Raw genomic sequence first — 27,992 nt, forward strand, 5'->3', positions numbered from 1 at the left:
AGCCCATATTGCAAGGTTCTTCTCGCAGCAACATGCAGTCTCTGCAGAGACTATCGAGTAGTATCTTCACTAGAAACAGATATAATTTGCTGGATCCCTCGGAGTCATGCAAAGCTGCTGGCTTATGGGATCATGTGGCTTGCCTTACAAAGAATGCATGGAACGTTTGTCAATACGAAAGAGCCCACCGCATCAACACTAACAATATGCAACCTTTTTTGACTTGAGGAAGGAGGTTGTTATGGGGCAAGTTTTCTGCAAGTGATAATTGGAATAATTTTGAATTATAATGATTAACATTGATAAGAACATGTCTTAAGTGCTCTTATGGATGGGCTTACTGTGTGCCACTTTTTGAGATTTGCTTTCTGTCAGATAAGATGGATGTCTCAACTTTTTCTAACTCTACATATAGGTAGAGCGGTATAAGGACCGTATGTATCCGTACGTTAAATTGATAAGGTGGACATAATAATTAGCAGATATTAAGAGGATAATAGGGATTGGCGTATGAATGTTATTTTTGCAGTTAAATGTAAAGATTTACTGTAACGAGAATATGAGAATCAATCAAAGTAAGGTTTCAGTGTATTGAAACAAAAGTAGGCAGGAACGTTAGTACATGTATGGCGTTGTCGTGATTCTCATAATATAGAAGCTTCGTCTAGGAAACCTAAGGTGCCAAAAAGTTCCAGGTTAGACAACCTTGGTCGAAAAGCAACTTACCTTCTTCAACTACCATTCACACAGCACACTATCACTTCATTTCACATACACCATGCAACGAAACGAGGAAGACGAATTTGACGAGGAGTTTGACGTCCCTCTGCATCGCAAACGTCCTTTCGGCGCAGGAATTAAACGCAAGCAGGTTGAGTTCGTGCGAGCTCGCGATCCCGATGCTGGTCTCCCAACCGCGACAACGTCAACAGCAACTGTTATCGGCGATTTGTATGCAACCGTCGTTCTGAAACCTGATCCTGAGAACAAAGACGCTAAAACATCAAAAGAAGAAGCCAGAGAGGCTGCACAAATATGTCCGGATTGCGGACTGGATGTTTCATTCACAACACAGCCCCATGAGGCAGCTCTCGCTCATCAAGTATCACTGCAACACACACTACCCCCCTCATCACTTGATCGCTCGCGCATGGGTGTACGGACACTCAAATCCCAAGGCTGGGATATGGATGCACACGAAGGCCTGGGCAGACAGCGCGAGGGCATTCGGCATCCCATCAAAGTAAAAGAAAAGAACGACAGGCTTGGAATCGGTGCCACGACACCAAAATCCATAGAGAAAAAGAAAGAGCATATGCCTTACCCGACCAACAAAAAGGAGTTGAAGAGGCATAGGGCCAATGAGCGACAACGACATGAACGACTACAGCGCGAGGTTTTTGGGAGAGTCGACGTCGAAAGCTACCTCAGAGGAGATGGTAGTGATGGAGGGTTACTAAATCATGACAACCAAAAGAAAACGAACCAGGACCAATCGAAGCAGGACAAGACACACTTTGCCAGGCACCTATTATGAAGATTGTCCGCTATGTCACTAGCATTTGATGGGAGCCTACCATCAGGGTATCAGAAAAGTTGGCCGCTGGAAGCATAAGAGACGAGATTTAGTAGGCCAGTTTATGCTACTTAGGCCACACTTCTTAGACTACTTATTTTTATACCCTAAGACTTAGGAGACCAACTTTTCTGTTACCCAGTAGCCTACCTAGGACTACACCCAGGACTTACAGTCGGACGAGATATTGGATTCACTGAGGATGCGGCAAACCACCTCATATGGCTCAAAATTTAATTTAAGAGTTCGATGGAAGTTATACTAAGCTCACGCAACAGTTATCGTTGTATTACGGAGTTGAAGCTTGAACCAAGTGTTTCAGATCAAGCAAAGCATAACGTTAATGTATTGACATAAAACATGTACAGAAACCAAGATCGGAAACAATATATTCAGAAAAAATCCATCCGCTAGTCTTTTTAAAGTGACACTTAAGCATCAATCATGACCTCATCCAAGTTGAGGCTCATATTCACTCAGTCTACTAAGGTACTGTACATGCAAGCAGTTAAAGACTACACCGCTCCAATTAAAGTTGCTAAAGCATGCTGAATATCTGCCAGCCCCTGCCCTGTGGCAGTTACAGGGGATCCAGGCTCCTGGCACAGCTTGACAGGACTACAAGACCCACCTTCTTTCTTCATGCGACCCCGCCAACGCAACTCCTGAGCCCAACCTACCAACCTTGATTCTCGATACCTTGGTCTATCTAGTACTTTAGTACTGTAGAGTAACCACTTATTACTCTACTTCCGACGTAGTATAGCAGCGAAACCTACACTTATTACTTTACAACATTCTTCCTTTAACTCTTGATACCCTTGCGCGTCATTCTATCGCTTCAATCCACACCACCCTTGGGCTGGCTCCCCATATCGTTTCTCTACCGCCTTCGCTCACTCGACATCGCTGTCGCTCTCTACCGCCGGCGCTCGCTATTTCGCTCCTTTATACTCAACGTTGTGACGTGACAGGGCAGCCCGCCGATACCAGACAACATGGGGCTGTCCATCATCCAAGAGCAACATGACGGTACGAACTAGATAAGCAAGGAACCTTTCAAAGAGGATCCATGTACTAATGCGCCTCCTCTAGCTATCCTAGGCCAGATCAAAAAGATCACTCAAGGCGATGTAAGCTATCTCCTATCGACCTTTTACGATCTAGCTACTGACCGGTGTCCTTGACGCAATAGTGGAAATGCTTGATTGTCGACGAGAACTCCAAAAAGATCATTGACAATGTCGTCAAAGAGGATGACATCCTCAACAACAATATCGCCAGTTGGTCTCCCAAACACTCCCTACAAGCTAACACCTGTGCTGACCAGCTTTCTCCTACCCAGCTATCGAGCGAATCGAGAACCGTCGCGAACAGAACCCTGAAATGGACGCAATCTACATTCTATCGCCCGAGCCTTTCGCCGTCGAATGCCTTCTCGCCGACTTCGAGATGCGACGCTACCGTAGCTTCTACCTTGTCTGGACCGGCCTGCTCGACCCCTCACTACGACGCAAGATTGACGATTTCCCTGGAGCTCGCCAGCTCCGCGCCGGTTTCCAGACCATGTTCGTCGATTTCCTGCCTCGAGAATCGCATCTTGTTACCCTCCGCGACCCCTGGAGCTTTCCAATGCTCTATCACCCAGCATGCAATGCTATTGTTCCTACCCATATGAAGGGTTTGGCGCAAAAGGTAAGGCATTATCATGCGCCCCGTCCGGATCATTTGTACTGATGATTAGCCAGATTGCCGGTCTTTGTATTACTCTTGGAGAATATCCCAAAGTCCGATACTACAAACCGCAAGGTGCGCTCCACGATGCATCCGTTCTATGCTCGCATCTGGCCCGATTCGTCCAAGAAGAACTTGATGCGTATGCGCAATGGGATACCAACTTCCCACCACCTTCACAACGACCGCAGGCCACACTTGTCATTACAGACCGATCGATGGATCTGATGGCACCCCTCGTCCATGAGTTTTCCTACCAAGCCATGGCGCACGACCTCCTTCCCATCAAGGACGGCGACAAAGTCACATATCGCACGGTTATCAACGAAGGAACCCCAGAGGAGCAAGAGAAGGATATGGAATTGACAGACAAAGACAAGATTTGGGTGGACAATCGACATAGACACATGAAGGACACTATTGATAAACTTATGGGCGATTTCCAAAAGTTCCTCCAACAAAACCCACACTTCACCAACGAGAACGCCGATACCACCAATTTGAACACGATTAGGGACATGTTGGCTGGCTTGCCGCAGTTTCAAGAGATGAAGGAGGCTTATTCACTGCATTTGACCATGGCGCAAGAATGCATGAACATTTTCCAGAAGCACAAGCTTATGGATATCTCTTCAGTCGAGCAGACTCTTGCATCTGGTCTTGACGAGGACTTTAAGAGACCAAAGAACATACTCGAAATGGTTGTTCCTTTATTGGATGACGAGGCTGTATCGCTTCCCGATAGACTACGACTCATTGTTCTCTTTATACTATATCGAGACGGTGTCATTGCCGAAGATATCAAGAGATTACTCGCCCATGCAGGTCTCCCTCAGTCCGATGCCGAGGTTGTCGCAAGTTTTGAGCAGCTGGGCGGACGTATGACACATGGCCTCAAAGATGTGCGCCAGCTTCCACCGCCTCTGTTCCCGATCGACCTGAAGACAACACAACTGAATGAGGAATACGGATTAACACGTTTCGAACCTGCTTTGAAACACATGGTGGACCATCTGGCAAGGGGCATCCTCGAGCAAACTCACTTCCCCTATGTAAAGCCACCGCTGGACCCTAATGAGGAACTTCACCTAGCACAGAGCGCCTCTCTTCGTGCTGGCCGACCGAACTGGGCATCGTCTGGTCGCCGTCCTCCAGAGAACCGACAGCGATTGATTGTTTTCATGGCTGGAGGCGCTACATACAGCGAAAGTCGGGCGTGTTACGAAGTTGGCGAGGCCCGTAGCCGAGATATTGTTTTGGTAACCTCCCATATGCTAACTCCCCAACTCTTCATGCGTCAAATTGGTGATCTTGGCCGCGATAAGCGTCAACTTGACCTGCCCTTGGAGCGACCCAAACGACACGCGCCTCGTCACCTCTTCGAACGTCCAGCTCCTCCTCGCCCAGCACCATCGCAACAACCACCTCAACAAGCAATGAATCCTGGGCCCATGAACCGACCCGGTGGTCTTCCTCAAAGGCCTGCCCCTGGGATGGCACCTCCAACGGCTGCCATGTCCAACATGTCGATAAACAACCATGGTGGCAGCGCGGCGCCACGGCCAAACCCGCATCAAAGTGTTCCATCAAACCAGTCGAACCACGACGAACCCGGCAAGCTCCACAAGGAGAAGAAGAGGAGAAACTTTCTCGGTATGAAGAAGTAGGGTTCTTGGAACGGGGGGGTCTCTTCTCCGCCATCAAAAGGGGTTCGGCGGTCCCAAACTACCGATACAGACAGCTCGTCAGAAATATATAGAGAACGTCTTCGTAAAGCAGAAAGAAGTGTCTCGAGTGGAAGCCATTTGGGCGATGGCCCTTCGGCGTAGTCAGTACTCGACCAACATGGAATCAAAACATACCATGCCCTTCTTGATTGTGCAATCCCCTGACCGAGTTCGGCCTTCTTTTGTTCAGTCTTTTGCGTATCAGTTGCTATATTATGAAATTTGCTTGTGTGAGGGACCTCGTGTTGAGGATGCTCATGTACATAATACCTGCCTGTAGTATATACACTTTTTGTGTTCTTCGTTCTCTTTTGGACAAGTTAACTCAGACAATCCTCACTACTTCATCAAAAGCATCAAGTTCGTCACTAATAATAATAATGAAAGCAAGCAAGGTTAAAACGGGAAACAAAACAAAAAAAATGATCGCCCATCAAACAATCCATGAATTCACTACCTAATGTTCACCGAGTTTGCCTTGATGCCTATATCCCTTTGATTCCCGCCCCATCGCCGTGCTTCCCAAAAAATCACAAGTAAAAACAAGTTACTAGTACAGGGCGTGCCCTGCTTCCAAGATGCGGTGTGTTGGGTTTCGGTAGATATTCGTACAGTAATGTGGAAAAGCCCTGTATCAAAGGCCTTTATTTTCAAAGATTCGTGCAGGAAGTTGATGGATTTCGTACATGGGGAGTACAGCTGTATAGTGTAAGGGTGTTTGATTCGATGTGTTGAGCACGGTATTTGCGCAGAGCAGGATTAAGGTCTGCCAAAGGCCGCGCCACGGCCAGGGTTGCCAGCAGGAGGCATGCCGCGTCCTTCAAAAGGACTACCGGGGAAATCCGGTCCAGGGGGTCCATTGAAGCCTGCAAGGCCAGGAGGGATGAATCCGTGAGGTGGGCCGCCAAAGAAGCCAGGGGGGGGAGGAGGCATGTTGCGAGGTGGAGGGCCACCCAGAGCCTCGGGAGGAGGCATCACGCCGGGTGGGAAGTTGGGAGGGAACATGTGAGGCATAGGCATGTTACGGTTTGGTCTAGGACCGACAGGGCCTACAAGACCACCAGGAAGTCCTGGAGGAGGAATCATAGGTCCTCGTTGCTGAGGAGGGGGCATCTGGCCACCAGGCATCCAGCTGGGTGGCATCTGGTGGTCCAGGCCAGGAGGGGGTGGTGGACGCTGCAAAATTTGCGTAGGCTGATTCGGCCGTGCATCAACGTCAGGAGGGTTGTGGAATCGTTCCTCCATCGGAAAGCCAGGTGGTGGTTGGGGTCTCATTTGACGTTGGGGACCACGGTCGTCTCTAGGGAAATCAGGCTCCTGAGGCATTTGTCCTGGCTTTTGTTGCTGCGGAATCATGCGCATCAACAAGTCGTTTCGTTGGCCCTCTTGAGGTGCTCTCATCAGGTTCATCAAGAACTCAGTGTTGCTGTTGTTACGAGCAGTATCGGGACGGCCAGAGCCTTGGCTGGGGGCACGCTGGCGCTGGCCAACGAGATCCTGAAGAAGCTGTTCAGGACGAGCAGCTTGTTGCTGGGGTCGAGGAGCAAGGATTTCTTGAACATGGTGTGGCGGAGGTCGGCCAAGAGGGCCTTCCATACGTCGATCAGGTCCATACTGCTGGAAAGGTGAATCGGGTGAAGTAATTACGTTAGGTCTGCCGGCATTTGGCGGTGTTCCCTGGGGGACTGAAAAGGGCGAAGGGCCTGGGGGTGTAGCACTCATGGTCTGCTTCTGCAGCTTCGCAAGTAACTGCTGGAAAGCTTGTCGCTCGTCGTCGGGTCCACCAGAAGGAGCAGGACCGCCGGGGAAAGGCATAGGCAGGGGCATGCCACTGTGAACAGGAGGTCCAGTCATAGGAGTTGGGGGCTCTGTTCGTCCTCGAGCTTCTTCCTGGGGCTGCGCGAAAAAGGACGTAAACCTTGATGACTTGCCAGTTGCCTTGGGTTTCGCAACAGGGTTCTTGTTCTCTTCGGCACGTGGGGTTTCGAAACCAGCAGTTGTTCCAAAAGCTTCAAAAAACTTGTCTGGTGCAGATGGAACAGCGGGGGCAGATTGAACAGGGGGTTTTTCCATTTCAATCATTGCCTCTGCCGCTTCGGCGTTTACAGGCTTAGTGGAGATTCCAGCCTTCTGCTTCTTCATCTCCTCCATCCACTTCTGGAAGTCTTGTTGAGTGTGAGCTTCAGGAAGTTCCTCAAGGGGTTCGTCTAGCCATTCAGGCTCACGCTCGACTCGCTGGTCACGATCCCGCCCCCAGCGTCTATCATTCGTGCGGTTGTTGGTGCTGTTGTTGAGGCGATCGTCAGTAGCATCGGCAAGAACTTCGCGATCTCTCCAACTCTTAGCGCGGTCAATACGTTCGCGCTTATCAGGAGTGGTAGTCGTCGCTTCAGTAGCAGGTGTGGTAGCGACATTGGACTCGTTCTTGTACCAGGGCTCGACTTTGTTTCTGTTGATTCCGTTTCGTGGCCGCCCCTCACTGTCCTCTGCATCTCTGGTAAAGCCGTCGAAAGTCCGTGCAGGGCGATCTCGAACAACGTCGCGGTCATCACGATCTTTGGACTGACGCTTCTCGTCTCGGAAGTTACCTCCCATGCGTCCGTGGAAACGCTCGGCACCTTCATGTCCAAAACTCTTGCGAGGCTTCACCGTGCTCCAGCCCTCTGTTTCGCTCTCGCCATCACGACGGCGGAGACCGTTATTGTTACGGCCATCTCGGAATCGATCGACGTCCAGGTCTCCATTGCGACTTCGGAAGTTGCCGAAACGGCCAGGAGCCTCGGGCTCTTTGGTAATTTTGTCAGGCTCAAGGGCTGATTTACCTCGCGCAGAGGCAAAAGCTGTTCGAGGGGGTGCGAAGACAAGGTCCTCAGGGTCTAAACGGTTAAGCTGGTCAGTATTGGAGCTTCTGCAGGCCAAACATAGGGAGACAGACTGGCACTGTTCCTTGAAACATGTCTTTCAACGCCAGGACGGCGATTAGCTTGTTCAAGAAGAGGATTGTCGTTGGATCGAGGTCGATCGTTGGTGACCTTGTTCTGCGTGCGGTTCGGTTCAGGTGGGGGTCTAAGGTTGGTCAGGAGACTGAATCCAGCAGCGAGAAATTATTTCTACTCACCCCATCCACTCTTCAGCTGGAGGGAGGCTCGAGGGTTTGGTACATAACGGCGACTCCCGCAAGTACAGCAGATCCTCTGCTTCGTATCGAACAACCATTGTAAAGAAATGCAACGCTATGAGCGCATCCGAGAGGTCGGTATTACAAAAATGACGGGTGAAAGGTCCTTGAAACCAACTCAAAATCGCAAGCGAAGAACGGTTTGAAGAATTGAGCCTTGTCAGAAGAACGACAGTTTTTGTCTAAGTAATGTGCAGTTTAGTTTTTGTTATTGGTATTGGCAAACAAAGGTGACAACGTGGCGAGGATAACATGCGATAACGGAAGAATGGGTTCTTGTTGTGCGGAGAATAGGACGATCAATTTGTCGAGTCGGTGAGTCGAGTGAAAGTATTCACAGGGTTGAACGTTGCGGCGTAAATTTAGGCGATAGCGATGCAGAACAAAATATTCAGACGAAAGCGTAGAAATCGAGAGATCAGGCCAAGTTTGGCGGAGAAGGGTGACGTCCTAGGACTTGACTTGTGGTGGTAGTGGTGAGCAAGGCGAACCAGAGGTGGAGCCAAGTCAGGCCAAGCCAAGCTGGTCTTTATTCGAGCCAAAAAGCCCAATCAAAGCTACAGCGAGGGGGAAGATTGATTGTAGGGTACAGTAATTATTGATTCGCGAGGCGGGTATTGTCTTGACTTGTCTCCAATAGGCAGTGAATATTGGGATTGGGTTGCGTCGTCGTTGCAGAGAAAAGGCGGGCAGTTTATTAACGGGGAGTGGAAGGTGTGTAACGGTAACGCAGGGAATGTACGAAGTATCGAGTGTTGTTTTCGGTGGCTTGACGTTGTTGCGAAGAGGAGACCAAAAGCGGGCAGAGCAGAGTAGAGGAGGAGATGAGACAGGGCCAGCCCAGGTAGAAGAGAGTGAGAGAGAGCTACCTCCTAGCGCGCGGGCTTTTAGCGCCGTGACAACTGGCAGAGGACAAGTCAGACCCTGTTTGGGGTAAGAAGTAGCGAAGATGTGGTATAATAATTGGAGAGTAATTTTTCGAGGGTGTCTTTTTAGCGATGTTGACTTGAAGGTTAACTATTTCGGTTCTGAGAGAGAATTGACATGTTGTTTGTGGAATGAGAATTGCAAATGGATGGTGGATGAACATTGGGGTGCAGTGTAGTGCAGTGCACTGTTTGATACTGCTGCGCGCACTGAGATGAGCCTCCACTCTATAGGTCCATCCCCTCTCTGGAACTCACCCGACTCCACTCCTAGGTACTGTCCATGCCTGCTATAACGCACTGGAGCCTCCACAAAAGTTTGGATACTACAGTTAGAGATTGGGCCTCACCTCAGTTTCATCCATACCTATCACACGCCGTAGAGAAACTCAATTGATGCCCGGTTACACAGAGCCTTACGCACATACTTTGGATTAATCCTTAGTATCATTAATCATGTCCAACTATAAATCATCCTTAGTTCTTCTTAGCAGCAGAGACAGCGGGAACCTCCTCTTCAAGAGGCAGGATATGAGGCAGCGGTCCAACAGGTGTGATAGAGTGAGGGTTGATCTGGGTATGGCTCCTTGTGTAATGCCACTTGATGTGCTCAAACTGCGTGGTATCCTTGAACGCAGGGTGGTTCCAGTACAAGTTGCGCATCCAGCGGTTCAGAGCAGGGTAACCGGATCGAATGTCACGGATGTTACACTTGAAGTGCTGCACGTAGACGGGATCGAAACGGATGATTGTGACGAAACTGTTTTTTTTTAGCGAAAACTGTTAGTAAAAGATCTTTGAAATTGGCAGCAGAACAGGTCCGGTTGGGTGGATCTGAAACTCACAGTCTGATATCAACTTCGGTCAACTGGTTTCCGAACCAGTAAAGGCCTTCCTTTTGCTCAGAGAGATGCTTCTCAGCGCGGTCCAGAGACTCGAATAGAGCCACAACGTTGCGCTCGTAAGCCTCGCTTGTGGTTGCAAAGCCAGACTTGTATACGCCGTTGTTGATCCCACCGTATTGCCACTCATGCGCCTCCTCAATCTGCTTCTGTAGGTTCTCAGGGTACAGCTGGATGGCCTTGTGCTCCTCATCCAAAAGGTCGTCAAACTAAGCCAAGTCAGTTATCATAACTAAAAAGATGTACATTTGAAACACATTACCTCGGTACCGAGCATGCGGAGAATCTCACTGCTCTCGTTGCTCACTATTCGGTTTGTCTTCATATCATAGAGAACTGGCACCGTGTATCGGCCATCATAGTTCTTCTCACTCTCAAAGTACACATCCTTTAGGTGTGTAAAGTTCTCATGGCCCTTGATGGGATCAGGCACGACATTTTCGCCGGGAACATCCTCATCCTTGGACACGAATCGCCAGCCGCCCTCACCAAGGTGCCAGTGAACAACTGAGTACGAGATGAGATCCTCAAGGCCCTTGAGCTTGCGAGCAATAAGAGTTCGGCAAGCCCATGGGCATGCGTAGCTCACGTAAAGGTGATAACGGCCCTTCTCAGCAGGATATTTTGCGTTGGCATCGCGAGAGATACAGTCTCGGAACGAACTGACTTGACGCTTAAATTCGCCAGAGGTGTCGCCGGGCTTGACCCAGTCAGTGACTTTACCGCTGCTTACCTGCAACTGTGTCAGCAGGCCGAGAAGATCAGTCAGTGTGTCAGTTGTATTTACCATTCTGGTTTGATATGTGGATTGAATGCAAAGAGGTTTGAAAGACGATGCCTTGAGTGACGAGAAAGATCTAGCCAAGTGTTGCTGCTGTGGTTTAAAGAGTAAACTCTTGTTGAAAATTCGGGATCCTCGAATATTGATTCTTTGTATTGACATATCTTAAAAACAAGTCAGATCTCTCAATGACGGCGACAATCACCACCTTTATAGTCAATTCTCCATCTGCAAGACACAGCTAGAAAAGTGGCCAAACTGCATCACCACCCGCATGGGACCCTCGGCATTGCTCACTCAGGCTTGCCTCAGCAGCCCCTCACAAGCTGTCGGAGTTTACTAACCAGCTTCACTACGTATTAGGCTTGTCTGTTGTGGATTCCACAGATCTTCCATGGTTGTCATGTCCACCCCCAAGAACTACAGGCTGCTTGGAAGCATTCCATAATCGTGGCGTAATAATGGATTGTACCCCGCTTTACTGCACGCTGCTTATTTAACAGAGACTATTTTCTTGATAAGCCTCTCTGGATCATGACAACAGGCTTGGTCAAACGGATTCTCTCTTCAATTCAGACCTGAGGCACCACCCATAGATTTCATTGGTCATTGCAAGTATTTTTTCGTATTGCCATCACGAGTAAGCGAGCTCTTTAGGGAGACAGTCAGGCATATTTCGAATGAGTTTGGTTTATCTATGGTTATGGCTCTCGTCCATCGTTCGGTCATGTGCTCATGTGCACTCGAGTCGTTTTTCACATCTCACATACATGCTCTAGGATTGATCAATACATCCATCGCGACACTTATGCAACCTTGACCTTGATGTAAGGCACCTCAACGTCCTCCTCGTTAAGATCCTCAGCCACAATTTCAAAGATCACTTCTTTCTGATGGGCCGGGATGGGCTTCTTGGAGATAGTCTCGACCAGCTGGCTCAGCTTGAGGGCGTATCTTTCCTTGAGCTTGGAAGGGGCGAAGAAGGAGGCATAGAGAAGACTGACACCAGAGCTTAGCATGCTGATGGTGAGACCCTTGGCCTTGAATGTGTCCAAAAGTTCCTGTAGAGTGATATCCTCAATCTCGAAACGGTCCCAGATCTTATCCAGTGTAACCTTGCCATCAGGTCCTTGGTATTCCACCTTGGGACTGGCGATAGGCTCACTGAAACCAAAAAAGGGCAGTGCCAGGTTAATGAAACCATTCTTGTACTGCTCAAGATCGTCCTTGCCATCAATGATCTTGTACAGCTCCAGCACAACCAAGCCGGTCACCAACGCAGTAGTTGTGGCAATGGCGGGAATGATCTTGCCAGCAATGAACTTGGTCTTGTGTCGGTCAGCTGGCTCGATCTTGTAGTTCTCGGCCCTCAAGTTGCTGCAAGCGGTGATGAAATCGATGTGATGGTTCGAGTCATCGTCCTTCTCGAAATCGACAGGGACGAGCTGGAATCCGGATAGAGAGCTGGGTGAAGGCAGACTGTCGGCTAGTTTCTTAATCTCGTCGTTGTCGTCGAAACTAGACTCTTCCTCCTAGAAATCAGTCAGTGCGGATCCTTGGTAAACTGTAGGCATACTTACAACAGGCTCCTTGTCATCTGCCTGGATCTTCACGTTGGAATCGGGAGAGAAGTCAGGGACAATGACATTCTCCAATTCTCGCAGGTAGATAGACTTGTCAGTTCCTGGAGACTTGATATTGTAGTTGAAGGCGTGAAGGTTGGCCGCGGCAACAATGAATCCAAAGTGAGAGGGGTTGTTTGGGTCGAACTTGAGTGCATCAGGAGCTCGCTTGGGTCCGGACCAGAATGGGGTGCCGGAAGACGTTTCGGAGTCCTTGGGGAAATTGTAGAGGAGCTGCTGAATCTTGTTGGAAAACTCAGACTCAAACAGTTGGCGAGCCCAGGCAATACAATCCTCAAAGGTCCGAGGCCTCTCGGTCGTAAGGTAGTTACGGATGGTCTCGAGGGTCTCCTTGTGGTTACCGCCCTGCTTCAGCGAGTTCTCGATGAACTGGGGCTGAGTCAGATACAGGTTGACGGTTTGGGGAGCTTTGACGAAAAGCTTCTCAAACATGTACTCTTTAGACCAAGCAATAGTATGGTCAATCTTGTTAGGGAAACTTCGGATTGTGCACATGGGGAACTCTTTCTCAGGGGGGTCCTGAGAGGAAGAATAAGACTCAGTAAGGTGGGGGAGGACGACTTGCGTGTTACCCTTGGTTCCGAGAGTACCACTTTCGAGAAGTGGCTTCTGGAAAAAGACACATCGACGATCAACGTAAGTTCGAGCCTCGACGTTGTCTAGAGCGTTGGTGACACCATCCAGGTTTCGCCAGAAGTCCTCGTTGAAAACACTCTCAGTGTCGGCGCTAACACGTTCTTTCAAAGTGATCATATGGCCCCCGAGATCGGGGTTCATTCGCTGGACAGCAAGAGCAGCACGGTCACTCTTCATTTTACCAACGTCGTCGGCACGGAAAAGGAACTGTCGGTTCAGGTTACTTCTCTCAATAGAGTCCATGTCAGTAACCCAGATCTTGCCCTCGGGACCCGTTCCTAGACCAATCATGGCCCAGTTCTTCAGCATCTCACAGCCAATGGCGCCGGCGCCGACAAGGAACTGCTTCAAGTTGGCAATCTTGTTCTGGTATTCAGTACCGAAAACGGCAATTTGTCCATCATATCGGCTACCGGTGGGCTTGCAGAGCTCAGCACTTCGCTTAGTAGATGTAGGCAGAGACTCAAGAGAGTCAAAGTACATCCACTGGACAATGGGCTGGAACTTGCCAGAGACTGCCTTGAGAACCTCCTGCGCAACAAGACCACCGAAGTAGGCAGCCATAGGGTTGAGGTCACCTTGGGCTTGGTAGCTCAGCTCCTTCAAAAGCTTCTCATCGAGCTCGATTTCGAGACCCTCCTGCTCAGCAAACTTCTTCGCAGCACCTAGAACAACAATGGCATCGTCATCATCCATGGGGTTGGGAAGTCGCTTGTGGGTGAGTTGAAAAGCGTGAAGTGCCTGGAAACCAAGGTGAAGTTGTTGAGGTCGGTCGAACTTGGCGAAGTCGGAGATAAGGAATTCGGGTTCCTTCAGTGATGCGGTGAAGTCCTTGAAGTTGATAACTTTGGGCATCTTGACCTGCTGGTACATGCCACCCCGCTTGTACTGGCCCAATCCAGATACATCACCGATCGAAAAGGTGTAAGGTCCCTTAACCGTAATCTTTCGGGGCTCAGCTCCGTTGAGCGCCTCCATACCCTCGACCTCAGAGAATGTTACGTAGTCACCATCTTCCAACCCGTGTCGAGTTTCGTCAAGGGCGGACACCAGGCCCTCCTCATCGATACCTGCAACGATGCCGCTGAGGGGAGTTTCGCCGGTAGGATCGATAACTGTGAACTTCTCGCCGAAATCACAAAAGACAGAGCCGAAGAGTCCGAAAGTATCGGCGACAACGACATAAATGCCCTTGCTATGGCAGTAATCGGCGATGGCCTTTTGTTGGTGGATAGGAGCATTAGTCAAAACGACAACCTGGTACTTGTCGAACTGTGAAAGATCACCATCAAGACCGGGCGACTGGTGAAGCTTGACAGGAGTGTATGCATTTAGTTCAGCAACACGAGGAACAGTGACCTCGTCTCTGGGCTTTCCGGCATCGCTAGGGGTGAGGAAGAACTGGGACGAGAGATCCGCAATCTGAACTGGGGCCGGGTCGTAGAGGGTGAGGCTCTTGACGCCAGCCAGAGCAATGTTCTTGGCGATTTCTACACCGAGGCCCTTGAGGCCAACAATGAGCACGTTGGAAGCGCCCATGCGCTTCATAGCCTCATGGCCCAAGACATAGAGTTGTCGGCTGTAAAGAGATTCGTCGATTTCGGTATTTCCAATAACGGATTCGTCAACCTGCATTCGGGTTGCGAGGTCAATCTCTGATTGCTTCTGCTCCTGTTAACAAGTCAGTTAGTTTCTGGTGTACTTAAAGTGGTGATAAATATCACAAAATAGCGCCCAACTTTTACATGATCTGGTAATCAGAGGATCGGCAGGCAACGGGAGGGGGGGACGCTTGGGGATATTTACGTACGGCCATTGTGCGTTTATGGGTAGGTGACTCCCCGTTGGAGAGCTTTCGCTTCCCCAGCTTGTCCGTGGTCGGTGTTATTGTGATGTTGGTAATCCTGCGTCAGGTCGTTCCGAGGCGATCCAGCACCAGACAGAGCTCAACCCCGCCGAACAAGAAGGTAACGGTGAGAAATGTAGAGCAGTGGAAACTATATCTGCTGGCGAAGAACAGGCTCGTCGCAGATCGTGGTAGTCGTGGTAGAATATTTGTGAGTATGGTCAGATGTAAGTTTGTAAGGGAATACGTTTTGGCTTTGGAGTTGGGTGGAACAGAGAGCGCGACAGGCGTCCAATGCTGATGAGGTAATGGCTCGAGTCGGTTTAGTGTTGCATGAGGCAACTTGGACGAGAGCTGTTTTGCCCCACCTTTCATAGTCGTCAGCGGTCTTGGGCAGTTTATTAAGCAAGCCCGAGAGGAATCAGTCAGTGAGGCGGAGCCGTCAGATATACACGATTCATACTCTACCGCGTCCAAACAGCGACTGTGCTCTGTTCAACGAAATTTGGAACTGCAATTTTGTATCTATCGCTGTCTTGAGTTAACAACAGTCAGGCATTTCATTCCACCTTCCCATAAAGCGTCAACTTATGGTGGACATAAGCTTGACAGTGGCACAGCCGCCCCGCAGTACGGGCATGTACTAAGAATTCCATAGCGGTGTTTGGAGCTTCCACTGTACCTCTCCAGCGGCTCGGATCCGGTGCTACTGTGGAGGTATTTTGGTTGTGTCCATCGGTCAATCCAAAAAACCGACGGAGTCAAAGGAAAATAATCTTAATTAGAATGATTTACCGATATGCCGTTGCAGAGTGATTCTCAAGGATCTAAATCCGTGTCGCGGTACAGATGCAAATCGGTTCCTCGTTATCTACCATGAGATCCAACAGCGGGGTCAATCGCGCGGGGCAGATTTGAAGTTGACGTGATGCTAAAGCTGCCGGAGCACTACCTAACTTAGTTGTGTTTCTTGCTAGATCTGTCTACTCGTTACTCTAATTCGGAGCGTGCCCAGCCTCAATGGGTACGCTAGATAAACAGTCACAGCAACACTAGGTAGGCACTTTTCTCTGAGGCAAGAGACTTTGAATGCAATGCTTTTTTATTTTCGCCGTCTTGGTAACGATAACAATGTCAGTTTGACATTGTACCCAAGTGCTGCATGTCTGTAGGGGTATAATGAACACCGGGTTGATCTTTATAAGGTTCTGTTGAACATTGCTAGCTTATGACGGGTTTGTCGAGGCCTGTATGCTCCGAGCTCGATCGAAAGGTGACGGGAGTTAAAGAGCACATTTATCGGATGTTCTTGAGCTCAACATCACTAATTGCAGAGTCAGAATCAGTCCAACGGGGGAAAGACTTGTTACTTACAAGATGAGAGTGGCGTTGGCAGGGATGGCACCGGGGAAGCCGCGAGCACCGTAGCCGTAGTCACTACAAAACAATTGTTAACGATGCAATGTGTAATTGCTCAGGGGAGTACATACGGGGTGATAAGAAGAGTAGCCTTCTCGCCAAGCTTCATCTGGACAACGCCCTCGTCCCAACCTGCAAAAGGGATTAGCTTGTGGTGTGATGGAATTTTTGAAAAAACGCACCCTTGATGACCTGGCCGACGCCAATCTTGACATCGAAGTCACCACGTCCGACAGAGCTATCGAACCTTTTGGGGGAGGGCCGTCAGTCATAATGAAAAGTGAGGGACAGTGAGTTAAGGGCTTACTGCTTGCCCTTGCCGCCGTTCTCCTGGAGCCAGCCAGTGTACTCCATGCTGACCGTCTGGCCAACCTTGGGGGAAGGGCCGTCACCCTCCTTGATGATAGTCTTTTCGACACCCATGATTGCTTGTGTAAAGGAGAAGTTGCGAGGTTGAGTAAAAAACGGGTTGATTCGAGTGGTGATGCGAGTAGCGCGAGGGATGGATGCAAAGGAGAAAGGCCGCATCTTTGGAAGAGGAGACGAGCGTGGAGCTTTATACGACAACAGCGAGGCAAGGTAGTAAGGAGGTACAATGCAGTGACAGTGATTCAGTGCCAGGACAATAGAAAGTCTCTTCTGAGCTCCCCCTGTTGGTATGATCCAATGGCTTCATAGTTCGGCTAAGCTCATTCGATTGGATCTCAGGGTCGAAATGGCGGGGCAAGCAGATCGACGGAGGGGCAATGGCGAACTGGAATGACGAGCATCGCCAATCAGAATGCCCCATGACTCCACTGGGGACGGCTATTGGGGATAACCTGGAAGCTCACAGAATCCAGCACAGTCAGGGAGGTACCTCACAGTAAAAGATACCTCCTACATTCTTCATCACCGTTTCTACCTTAGTAGGTAATAATCAAAGACATACATTCGGTACAAGGGGAACACGTGGAAAGCACGTCAGTATCAGGTCTAACCTCACTTGGTCTTTCTGGCAAAATACCTCACTCCAATGTTGTGATTGCTTACCCATTGTAACATATCGATTGAAGACGAATAGTGCCTGTACCTCGCACTAAAAGTACATCAATCAGACCTTGACCTACCCGGCAGGTCAGGTACCTTTCTGTGGAAGTACCTTGGCATCGTCATGCGCCTCAAGCGACACAAGTGATTGTCAGTCCTAGATACCTTAGTAGTTCCTAAGGGATGGGCCAGCGTTGAACAGTAATGCACATGTACTTTGACCAAGGCAAGGCCAAGCGAGATAAAACGAGGCGGTGTCTTTAATGTCACAAAGCATCGGCCAAGTTATCCATCACCGTGTTTGGATGGCTGTCCCCAGACTTTATCCATCAGCTCACGTTCAATTCGGGGCTCTTGGAAACTCAGCCAGATACTGTTATACGTTGGGCGTGGCTTTTTTTTAGTTTTGAAAGTGAATTGACACTTAAGAGATCATTAACCAGCGGATTTTGCAGAGATATTACACTGAAACATGTTTTGATGTGGACAGCTCTGTTACACGAGTGTCATTGGGGGACCTTGACTATTACGAACAACTTCATCATTCGCGGTTAAAAAGTAATTGTTCGCTTGATCTTCAAGTTTTCCATTAATAACGTGAACTATCAGCAGACACGACGGCAAGAAAAAGTGGTATTAGGAAGATCAGTCGACATTATTTGTGTCTAGGGTAAGCGACTGTTCGTGATATTGTGTTAGTTACCTATCTAGAATAGTAGATAGTCACTAACTATGCCTACCAAAACACCGTATTAAACTCGCAGTCTTTGTGGTATACTAATGAGGTAGAGGTGTATCTTCAACATCTTGTGGCTTTCACTCAACTGCACAAAGGCGATGGGCTGGTGTTTGTTATGCAAAAACTTCATCTTGTTACCTGTGCAGAATTCTCCAGTTGCCAATCGAGGGCATTTATTGAAAACATCAGGTGGGCAAAGCATTGACTTGCATTAAAGTTCATAGCCGTACTTTTAAAAGGAAAATAGTGGTTGGTATAGTTGCAGGATTGCTTGCTTTCCCCTATAAGATGCGACGATTCTGCGAATGGACAAGGCCATTTTCATAATCCAAGAAGGATGTCCAGCACTCTCTACCTTTATGACAGGCCGAAGAGGTCGTACAACGACACGGCGAAACACGAACATAAGGGATACTCATACAGGAAGTAAATATGTGTTTGCTGCTAGCTGTTGGCGCAGATAGGCACTCTTCAGGGTATCAGAAAAGTTGGCCGCTTGAGGTATGAGAGATGAAATCAGTAAGTCACTTTATGCTATGTAGATCATGATCTTAGTTCATTTATTTCTACATATAACCTGAAGTTTAGTGGCCATTTTTTCTGTTGCTCACTACCTAGGCACTCTTGTAGGCCCTTAACAGGACAGGTTGAAACATCACTAATGAAGATGAAGTCAATAGTGAGTGTACCAAGAACCTATGCCTGACTGTATCGGCGTCATTTGATAGCGGAGCAGAGTCATCTCGTTTTATAGGGGATATCTGGCAGACTGCTGGTGTGCTTCAATATGGTAGCTTGATAGGATTTGTCTTGAGGAACAGAACCATTCCGAGGTTGACCTCAAGCGAGATCCTCAAGTTTATGATGGTATCAGGAGCAGCCCAGGTCCTCTTATCGATTGAGGAGGCTCGGTAGCTGAACACAAGTAGCTAAAGGTAGAGCAAACCAACCTCTGTAAGACGGACATTTAGATTTTCAGGAATGGATTTTTACCATAACCACAATGGACACCCAGCTGGTCTTCTTATTGAGATCAACAATTAAACATCAAGCTGCACCGAGCTTTTACCATGCAATTTGTTATTCGAACTTTGCCCTCAAAGCAAGACATCCTGTCGACAAATATGCGTAATGCTGCTGGTTGGTCTCTTCCTGGATTAACAAATAGTGAAGTGCATGACTAATGTCCGAGCAGAACTGGATCTTTACTGAAGGAATGAAAGAAGGAATTCTTATTGGTCATCCCGTAAATCAGACGTTGGAATAAGATGACTTGTAGAGCTAGGATTCGGCTGTTTCCTTTGCTCGTAAAAATAAAGTTAACTTGACATCCAAAGACTGGGTCTAACGGATGACGGTTGAAAGAAAACTCGTGTACATATCTCGTCAACTGATTTGACAAGACGTATAAATCACTAGGCGAAGTTTATTCGATTCGTACTTGCACGAATGAATGACAGTTGTCATTATTCCATTATTGCCCCGAGCTTCTTTACAAGGTCCGAGATGACCATGCAAGGCAGTCTTGGAATATTGAGTTGTTAGGGTAACAAACCTACGCCAAGTGCTTGGAATTGCTTGGAAGTAAGTGAGGTGTACAGTATGTACTGCGCAGACTAATTACGATAGAACATGAAGAGCATGTAACATGAAACTTGTCAATGGATGTCATGTCGATCATCAAAACGACATCAGCCCAAAAAGAATTCAAGTTTACAATGGATTGGATGCCGCTTGCCGAAGCCACCGAAACAAGTGATCAGGGTCCCCCCCTAAAAAGTGGACGCTCATAAGGCGTTTCACAGCCGAACGGCACTCATAGCCGCTAAAGCCCAGCCCTTGGCGTAGCAAATGCCGCCATATCCGTAGAAGCCTCTCAGTACTTCCCTGTGGGAAGCGCGGGAGTGACGTCAGAAATCAGAAGGAATATCAATGTTTTAATAACTTGACTCAAAGAGCTTGCGACGCTTTTTATTGCCAAGAGATTCTTCTCTTGGTGATTGTGGGTAGACCAAGTCTGACTTGGTGTGCATCGTCGCGAGATTAGTAGCCATGGTGTTGAAATATAACCCACCGGCTGCCAAAAGAACTAGCTGCAGTAGGATAAAATTTAGTAACCTACCTACCTCTTCAGGTCCGTCTAAGTCGATTCCGATCATTTAGATAGAGCTTCGGTTGCGACGGCGCTTACTTACACACCACTTTAACTTGCCCATATGCACACCACGCGTGCTTTAAGAACCCTTACGAGCAAGCCTCTTTCTTTTTTCCGGCTGTCAAAAGTAACCCTCCTTCCCTTTCTTTTCTCCCGTCAAGGGTACAAGAAAACCACTTGGTCTCCTCGAATGTGAGAGCTATCTTCTTTCCTATCATTTGCTGTATAAGCACAATCCCCGCTGGCGCAAACCGATCGATCGCAAGCCCAACTCCATTGTCGTATTCCTCAGGAACAAGGGTCCAGAAGATGAGCGCTCCAATCAGCTCCAACGGTAACGGCCAAGTCAACGGCCAGAATGACCCGACAGCAACAAGAAACGGCAACGGAGTATCACCAGAAAAGCAACATAGCACAAACGGAAACGATGCTCCTCACGGACACCACGCGATAAAACACCCTAACAAGATTGGGACCGGACTCAAAGATCGCGTACACCAAATTACAAAAGGACCTCCTGGAGGTTTCGACCCAACTCCTCTTCCCGATGCGCCTCAGGGCTACACGATCCGATTCATCTTCCACGGCGCTTCGAATCTTGCTCCCGCCGACTTTGTCACTATTTCTTCTGACCCCTTCCTCCATGCGACTCTGAAAGGCACTCAGCCAAAGCGCCATAAGGAGGACCCTGATCTTACCCACCGGACAAGAACTATCAGAAAATCCACTGAGCCACAATGGGACGATGAATGGGTAGTTGCCAACGTGCCACCCACAGGCTTCACTCTCAAGTGCCGACTGTATGACGAAGACTTCCCCGACCATGACGATAGACTGGGCAATGTTACGATCAAAGTGCCAAGCATATCGCAGGACTGGAAAGGAATCCCCCCTCCAGGCCGCATCTATGAGGCCAAGAAGCGAGTGATGAGCAAGCGGGCTTATTTGACGAAGGCTGTCACTAGTGTTGTCAACCACAATATGCACATGACTCCTCTTCTCCGCGTGAGCATGGAACTTCTTGGACCCTCAGCTCCGCCTTATGCGCAAATGCATACCGTCGGACCTACAACATGGGTCAAACACTTTAGTCCCCTGATCGGTCGAATCGCTGGCGTCAAGGTCAACGCTAATTCCGACGACGACGCCCGAACGGATCAAAATGAACAGGCCGCCCAGAATGGAAACAAGAAGAGTAAGACACAGAAATATGAGTATGTTATTCACCCAGTCTTGATAAGAGAATATACTTACATCGTGCTAGTTTCCAAGCGAATGAAATGCAGCTTCAAGGTCCGGTGCCATCCAAATTGTACCACCGCTTTGTCGAGTTCAGGCCTATCATTGCATCGATCTATTCCTCGGCGGGCCTGCGCGGCACGATTCTGAATAAAGCGCTGCATGGCCAGCATCGCCGTATCTATAATTTTAACGCATCAACCGAATATGGCGACTTTGATGCATGCACCCCAGAAGCTGCGGAACAATTTCTAAAGCTGGTCCACTTCGATGAAGGCGGTCGTATCTTTACTTATGTTCTAACTTTGGACGGCATGTTCAGATTCACAGAGACTGGAAAGGAATTTGGTGTCGACATGCTGAGCAAGCACACCATGCATTCTGACGTGGAGACGTATATCGCCTGTTCTGGTGAATTCTTTATCAGACGACTCAACCGCCCTATCGCTTCGGATGAGCCAAACCCTCATACAAGAACGCACCCATCGCAAGATATTCCTGGTGGTCCGCCTAACGAGCAACCTCCCCATGACCCCTCGTATTACCAATTGGTCATCGACAACGACTCTGGGACGTACCGACCTGACAAGTCCACACTACCTTACTTGAAGGATTTCCTCGAGAACAACTTCCCAGGAATGGGCATTGTGACGATGCACTGGGAAGACCAAGAGCTTCAGGACATGAAGGAGAACCAGCGCAATGTCAAGAAGAACGAGGGTCGACTGGTCAACATGGTTCTCAACAGAAGCCAGAGCAGTATTAGCTCCGCCGAGAGTGAGCTGGATGATCGCGAGACGTCTTGGCAGCAGGGACACAAGAGTAAGCGAGAGGCAGCTTACGAAGCCTTGGAAGACCCGCACAAGGTAAAAGATGCGGTCAAATTGATGGTTCCTGGCTTGAAGCAGGAGCAGGGCGAAAGCTCTAAATGAGTGGGTTCTATATGACTAACGGCCGAGAAAAGTTACTGGATGGTTTTCATAGATGGACTGGTCTGTTTTCCATGGCGAAAGAGATACCTGTATGGATTTCACATACCGCTTTTGTTTTGATAGTCTTGCATTCTTTGGTACCTTGGCTTGCTTTGAATTCGATTTTATGTCTTTAGTTCTATATAAATTTACTCTAATTCCAGAGCTCTGCGCTTTGATAACTATATACATAACTCCATGGCCATCCTCCGCTGCGTATCAGAGGCTTGGCTTCAGTGCTACCCACTTGCTTGAGCAAGTCGCCAGCAATTGCCCTTGCTCATCCGTCATTTCACCCCTGACTGTAGTCTTTCGACCATCGATTTCTTCTGCAATAGCTCTGATACAGAGAACACTGTCTGTTGGGACAGGCTTCAGAAACTTTACGTCTATTCCGCCTGTTACACTGGACGTCTTGAACGCTCTGGCCTCTTTGCCCAACGTGCCGTTCAGATCGAAGATAGTCCCCATGGATTCATCCAAGAGAGCTGTAACGATGCCACCGTGAACAATACCAGGGTATCCGCTTACGCCTTCACCCACTGATACCAGCACAACAATCTCAGTGACGTTATGTGCTGGATTCTTGGCAACCTCAACACTTGGCGCACGGAAGTAGCTGATAAAATGTGTCAAGCCACGAGCATTGTTAAGCGAGTTTCCAAACAGTTGATCATGCGCAGGTGACTGAGGATTCCTACACGACGGGAGGAACGGGATTGTCTCCGGCGCAGACAGCAGAGAAGCAGTCCAAGGATGCGAGGCAAAGAAGGAAAGTTCTGAAGCAAACAGATCAGGTGGTGCGTTACCTGGCGCGATGTCAAGCGCTGGGCAGATGACTGAGTTGCTGTAAGGGGGAAACTCCATGGTGGCTGATGTGAAGGTGTTGATGCGTGAGACTGAGAGGTTGGTATTGACGGGATGACCGAAGCGGCTTCGGATCCGAGAGGACGGGGCCGGTTGAGAGGAGTTCCAGAGGCTGGGCAATACAGTGGAGGTTTGGGGTCTAGGCCTTAGAAGTTTGAGGTAGCGCATCATATAATACAATCAGTCGTGGAATGTAATGTATAAGTAGATAGCGAATATGAGGGATAAGAGAGTTCTTGCGCCTGAGTTGATCGACATTGCCTTGACCAAGGATGTTGTGAAGCCGAGGTACTTGAGACTGCGGAGGCTTGGCCGATTGAGGAGAGGAAAGGTGAAATAGGGCACTCCTATTGGATAGATAGCGTATACTTTAATTCATCTTTAATATATAATTAGAGCTTTGCTATTTTAGTTGTCTGTGATACTATGTAGGTATTGGATGTATGTGCACCATGTTCTTATTTGTATGACCTGTCTGATGTATTTACCTTCAATTAATTATTGGTTGAAGACACTTGCCGTTGTTGCCTGTACACCTTCATTAATAACTCCTCTCTGTGAACATACCCGAGTAGGGATATGTTACTGTGTTGCAAATATATAGCACTTAGATAAACAGTACGCTCAGCGAGTCAAGCTGTTGGCGGTTCAATTGTATTGTTTTGCAACTGAGTGTCTGTCACGCCTCGGCAAACACCAAAGTGATATCAAACGCAGACTACGTGCACAGAAAAGAGACAGGATACCTAGGCAATCGTGAACCGGTGGGTGCCTGAAAAATTGGCCTCTGAGCCTTAAAGTACCAAAACAAACAGCCTAGAAGTCTAATTCAAGTAGCATAAACTGGCCTACTGATTTCGTCTTATGCTAACAGCGGCCGATTTTTCTGATACTCTAGGGGAGGTGAAGCACGAACAATAGGAACCAATAACGATAGTTCAAGTAACAATGTAGGCCTTCAGCGTGAAATGTTGTTCATGTCCTCCAGTGCCATTCAAAAATCTGTAATGAATCACACATAAGTAGGCACTGTAGGAAGGCACCAAGCCACAAATACGAGCTGCCACTGCTCGCACCTGCCAACTCTATCGCGCATACCGAACGGCAGGCGTTCCTTCCACGGCAATAACACAGATTCACTATACCTGCCTAGAGGTAGAGAATCACTGCTTTCTTTCCCCTCTTTCGCTCCTCCTATCCTTACTACGTTCTAATTTGCGTTTACTCGCGCTGCGTGCGCATTCGCTGCTCAGCACATTTGCATCTCCAACTTCAACACCGAGACTTTGAACTCGACAGTCATCAAAATGGAGAGTATGGGACATCCGCAAGGGCAGACTCTCACGCCCGAACAGATCAATGTCCTTATCACCATCGAACGGTTCGGCGCGGGCTGCTCTATGGTGGCCATTATTTTTCTAGTACTGAGCTTCGCCTTGTTCAAGAAGCTTCGAACCACTCCTAACCTCTTCCTCGTGTTCGCCTCGATTGCAAATGCAGGTGCCAGTGTCGCATCTATGATCGGATATGATGGTCTCCAAGCAGGCGAGAGCTCAAATTTGTGCCAAGCACAGGCTTTCATCTTCGAATGGTATTAGTCTCTGCCCCCATCAAGTTTCACTGCTGATGCAGGTTTCATAGGTTCATGCAGTCTGACCCGTGGTGGTCTCTTGCCATGGCTATCAATGTGTTTCTTGTCTTCTTCTGCAATGCCGACCCACGAATGTTTCGCAAGTATGCCTGGCTTTACTGCATAATCTGTTTTGGCGGCCCATTGATCCCGGCGATCGTTCTGATCTCCTTCCGCAGCTCCCCAAGAGGCCTCATGTTTGGGGATGCTACTGTGAGTGACTAAAATCCCAAAGGTCTGTTCGCAAACTGACATATACGAGCTGTGGTGCTGGATTGGAACCGACTGGAGACTCGTCCGCCTCTATGCCTATTACATCCCGATCTGGATCTTTTCTTTCCTCTCAATCATGATTTATATTGCGGTCGGATACCATGTATTTCATGCTCGAAATATGCTCCGGGATCTGGTGATAGATGGAATGAAGGTTGAAAGGAGTGACAGCATCCCTTACTCAAGCAGCGAGCACAGAGGCTCATCCGAAGCGGTAGCCTCCCCCCTTGTTACCAGTGAGAGAGGCGACACTGACTATTATCCTCAGAATCTCACAGGCCGTCAGGAATTCTACGGCACTGCTGTCACGGAAGTTCAGATCACACGAGAGGAGCCAAGACAGGCTATACATCATGGTCTTGCCCAACCTGCCACAGCCCACACAGGTTCCAACCCCCCACGTATTCAATCATGGGTTTTGCCTGGTTCCTTCGAGCAACTAGCACGTACTACTTCAGGAAGAGGCCAACGATTCGAGACGGTTTGCACGTCTGACAGTACTCCGCAGCCATCCTCGACTGTGATCACCAGACTTCGTGCGATCAAATCCAATGCCTCTTTGAAACTAAAGCGACTTGATCCGGTAAAGATGGCATATCTACGTACCAGCTTCATCTTTGGCTTCGCAGTATTGATCACATGGATTCCAAGCTCAATCAACCGACTCTACAGCCTGACTCATGGAGACAGAATCAGTTTCAGTCTGAGTGTGGCCAGTGGTTGTGTCCTCCCACTACAAGGTTTCTGGAACACCCTGATTTACTTTACCACCAGCTGGAAGGTGTTCCGTGAAGAAGTCCGAACAGCCAAAGCGGGGTTGTTCAAACGGTCCGAAGAGACAGATGGGATCCGCCTCAACAGTCGACTTGGAACTGTCAAGGGAGACTACCGCGACACCTTTGAGCGAACTCGACAAGTTCGCGCCGGCTCCACTGAGGATGCTGAGAAGTCAGTAACAAACTGACAGAGTCATATGTATGAAATTTCTCGGTATGAACTCGGAAAGGGCATGTTTCATTTTTTTGTGTGGAGAATTCATTCATGCATCATGGTCTGCGATGTTTTACAATTCGCCATGAATACCTAGGCAGAGAATTGAGCATTATGTATCTAAAAGCGGAAATTACATCGCAAATGCGATACTGTATCGCAAATCAGAGTGTCTTATTTCGGCTAAATTCATCATATAATGTTGCCTTGAGGTATTAGAGAAGCTGGCCGCTAGATACATAAAAGACGAAATTATAGGCCAGTCTATTCTACTTAGACCATGCTTCGTAAACTACTTATTTTACTGCTCTCTAGGATCGTTATTGTGATTAGACCCCGAGCATTCTTAAGCGTTGTAGATAGCTTCGCCCTGGGCAGCATCCACGCCTTCTCTAACGACCCTATCAACAGCAGCAGGAATATCCTCGTCACCATCAAGTAAATCGTACCATCCGTTCTTCACACCATCGGCAGCAAGAAGATGTGAGGCAACCTCAGCGACAGCTTCTCGGCTAATGCCGTCAGGGGAAGAGACGTGCTTGGTTTTTCCAAGCTCGACCTTTGTGGCGGGCTTATCGTTTAGGGTCCCAGGTCGAAGGTTGATACCAACGAGGGAAGGGCTCTTTTTGGAGACCTTGTAAAGAACTTCGTCGGCCTCAATCTTGGCCTTGTAGTAGTTTGCTAGAACACCGTTGTTAACCTTCTCGTGGAAGTCATCCCACTCGCCGGCGGGCCACCACGAGGCACCAGCGCGACGTGAGCCAAGGTATGAGATAAGAAGGAACTTTGTGATGCTGGGCACAGAAGCTGCGGCTTCGATGAGGTGAACGGCGGCATCTCGGTCCACCTTGAAAGTCTGGAGTGGGTTAGTGAATGAGCTGATTTGAAGAGGAGATGTGAGAATGCTTACCTTTTCAGCGCCACCTTTGCCTCCAGCGCCTATACCGTGTCAGAAGCAATTCAATTGCAAGGCCTTGCTTTAGCTGTGACTTTACCTGCACTCCAAGCAATATAATCAGGTTGGACTTCGCTCAAGACCCCAAGAGCCTTGTCCCGGGAATCGATATCCTCAATGCTACGCACAAGAACATTGAGTTTACCGGGGAGGCCGGCCCCAAGCTGTTCAATGGCGGGGGTCTGTTCTGCAGTACGGATGACACTGGTGACAGTCCATGAGCGTTTCAGCAGGAGAGGAGTGAGAAGCTGGGCGATCTTGCCATGACCACCGAGAAGAAGGACGTGATGAGAAGCCATGTTGTGTTTAAGAACTGGGATTGTAGAGGATGTTGGAGAAAGGTAAGATAATTTGGTATGATAGGTATGAGATGACTTCTTAAGATTAATTGATCTTGGAAAACCTCACTGAAATAGGTTGATTTGGGTATTTACTGCTGCCTCTTTTTGTACCTAGAAACCTCTTAGACTCTCAAAGTTGCAATTCGTAAAGTATGACGACATTCGCAACAAAGTGGGGTAATTACAAATGCCGAATGGTCAACAACGTTGAATATGGATCTTTGAGTTGACGATATTCTTGTGTTTTTGCTCGCCATCAAGGTGAGTATTGCAGATCATTTTGTCCTGCAACTAGATAGTGCCTTGATAATTATTGTGGTGGTTGTGATGTCAGACAACGAATAGTGTCGGTAGTGTTATTGGGGTGCAAGCTTACATCACACATAGTCATTAGATCATGATTGCAGTGCTAGTATATCCTGGAGTTAATAGTCT

At 48.5% G+C, this 27,992-nt stretch overlaps 10 protein-coding genes across 10 annotated transcripts; 4 read left to right on the forward strand and 6 right to left on the reverse strand.

Moving 5' to 3' along the window:
* Positions 1-778: 778 nt before the first annotated feature.
* On the forward strand, positions 779-1,537 carry FSST1_000901 (uncharacterized protein; the record flags this gene model as incomplete). Its single annotated transcript, XM_083235619.1, has 1 exon — positions 779-1,537. One exon carries the CDS (start codon positions 779-781, stop codon positions 1,535-1,537), a length of 759 nt encoding a protein of 252 aa, XP_083091083.1.
* A 1,037-nt stretch (positions 1,538-2,574) lies between these two features.
* Positions 2,575-4,977, forward strand: FSST1_000902 (Sec1-like protein; the record flags this gene model as incomplete). The annotated part of the gene is made up of 5 exons (XM_083235630.1): positions 2,575-2,608; positions 2,672-2,709; positions 2,772-2,859; positions 2,922-3,271; positions 3,325-4,977. 5 exons carry the CDS (start codon positions 2,575-2,577, stop codon positions 4,975-4,977), a joined length of 2,163 nt encoding a protein of 720 aa, XP_083091084.1.
* An 819-nt stretch (positions 4,978-5,796) lies between these two features.
* Positions 5,797-8,253, reverse strand: FSST1_000903 (uncharacterized protein; the record flags this gene model as incomplete). Its single annotated transcript, XM_083223824.1, has 3 exons — positions 5,797-7,913; positions 7,973-8,103; positions 8,156-8,253. The coding sequence occupies 3 exons, from the start codon at positions 8,251-8,253 to the stop codon at positions 5,797-5,799; spliced, it is 2,346 nt and encodes a 781-aa protein (XP_083091085.1).
* A 1,365-nt stretch (positions 8,254-9,618) lies between these two features.
* Positions 9,619-10,833, reverse strand: FSST1_000904 (glutathione S-transferase; the record flags this gene model as incomplete). The annotated part of the gene is made up of 3 exons (XM_083235653.1): positions 9,619-9,901; positions 9,987-10,252; positions 10,306-10,833. The coding sequence occupies 3 exons, from the start codon at positions 10,831-10,833 to the stop codon at positions 9,619-9,621; spliced, it is 1,077 nt and encodes a 358-aa protein (XP_083091086.1).
* A 797-nt stretch (positions 10,834-11,630) lies between these two features.
* FSST1_000905 (E1 ubiquitin-activating protein UBA1) lies at positions 11,631-14,919 on the reverse strand (the record flags this gene model as incomplete). The annotated part of the gene is made up of 3 exons (XM_083235664.1): positions 11,631-12,356; positions 12,405-14,774; positions 14,914-14,919. 3 exons carry the CDS (start codon positions 14,917-14,919, stop codon positions 11,631-11,633), a joined length of 3,102 nt encoding a protein of 1,033 aa, XP_083091087.1.
* Positions 14,920-16,245: 1,326 nt separating this feature from the next.
* On the reverse strand, positions 16,246-16,896 carry FSST1_000906 (FKBP-type peptidyl-prolyl cis-trans isomerase; the record flags this gene model as incomplete). The annotated part of the gene is made up of 5 exons (XM_083235675.1): positions 16,246-16,273; positions 16,324-16,386; positions 16,440-16,500; positions 16,551-16,615; positions 16,676-16,896. 5 exons carry the CDS (start codon positions 16,894-16,896, stop codon positions 16,246-16,248), a joined length of 438 nt encoding a protein of 145 aa, XP_083091088.1.
* Positions 16,897-20,600: 3,704 nt separating this feature from the next.
* FSST1_000907 (uncharacterized protein) lies at positions 20,601-22,462 on the forward strand (the record flags this gene model as incomplete). The annotated part of the gene is made up of 2 exons (XM_083235686.1): positions 20,601-21,505; positions 21,556-22,462. 2 exons carry the CDS (start codon positions 20,601-20,603, stop codon positions 22,460-22,462), a joined length of 1,812 nt encoding a protein of 603 aa, XP_083091089.1.
* A 258-nt stretch (positions 22,463-22,720) lies between these two features.
* Positions 22,721-23,368, reverse strand: FSST1_000908 (HotDog domain-containing protein; the record flags this gene model as incomplete). The annotated part of the gene is made up of 1 exon (XM_083235697.1): positions 22,721-23,368. The coding sequence occupies one exon, from the start codon at positions 23,366-23,368 to the stop codon at positions 22,721-22,723; it is 648 nt and encodes a 215-aa protein (XP_083091090.1).
* Positions 23,369-24,675: 1,307 nt separating this feature from the next.
* On the forward strand, positions 24,676-26,235 carry FSST1_000909 (uncharacterized protein; the record flags this gene model as incomplete). Its single annotated transcript, XM_083235708.1, has 3 exons — positions 24,676-24,959; positions 25,010-25,211; positions 25,261-26,235. The coding sequence occupies 3 exons, from the start codon at positions 24,676-24,678 to the stop codon at positions 26,233-26,235; spliced, it is 1,461 nt and encodes a 486-aa protein (XP_083091091.1).
* A 372-nt stretch (positions 26,236-26,607) lies between these two features.
* Positions 26,608-27,515, reverse strand: FSST1_000910 (uncharacterized protein; the record flags this gene model as incomplete). The annotated part of the gene is made up of 3 exons (XM_083235719.1): positions 26,608-27,117; positions 27,172-27,200; positions 27,257-27,515. 3 exons carry the CDS (start codon positions 27,513-27,515, stop codon positions 26,608-26,610), a joined length of 798 nt encoding a protein of 265 aa, XP_083091092.1.
* Positions 27,516-27,992: the final 477 nt, after the last annotated feature.

This window comes from Fusarium sambucinum, chromosome IV, assembly GCF_050947815.1.
Source record: "Fusarium sambucinum isolate potato_lamoka chromosome IV, whole genome shotgun sequence".
NCBI lineage: Eukaryota > Fungi > Ascomycota > Sordariomycetes > Hypocreales > Nectriaceae > Fusarium > Fusarium sambucinum.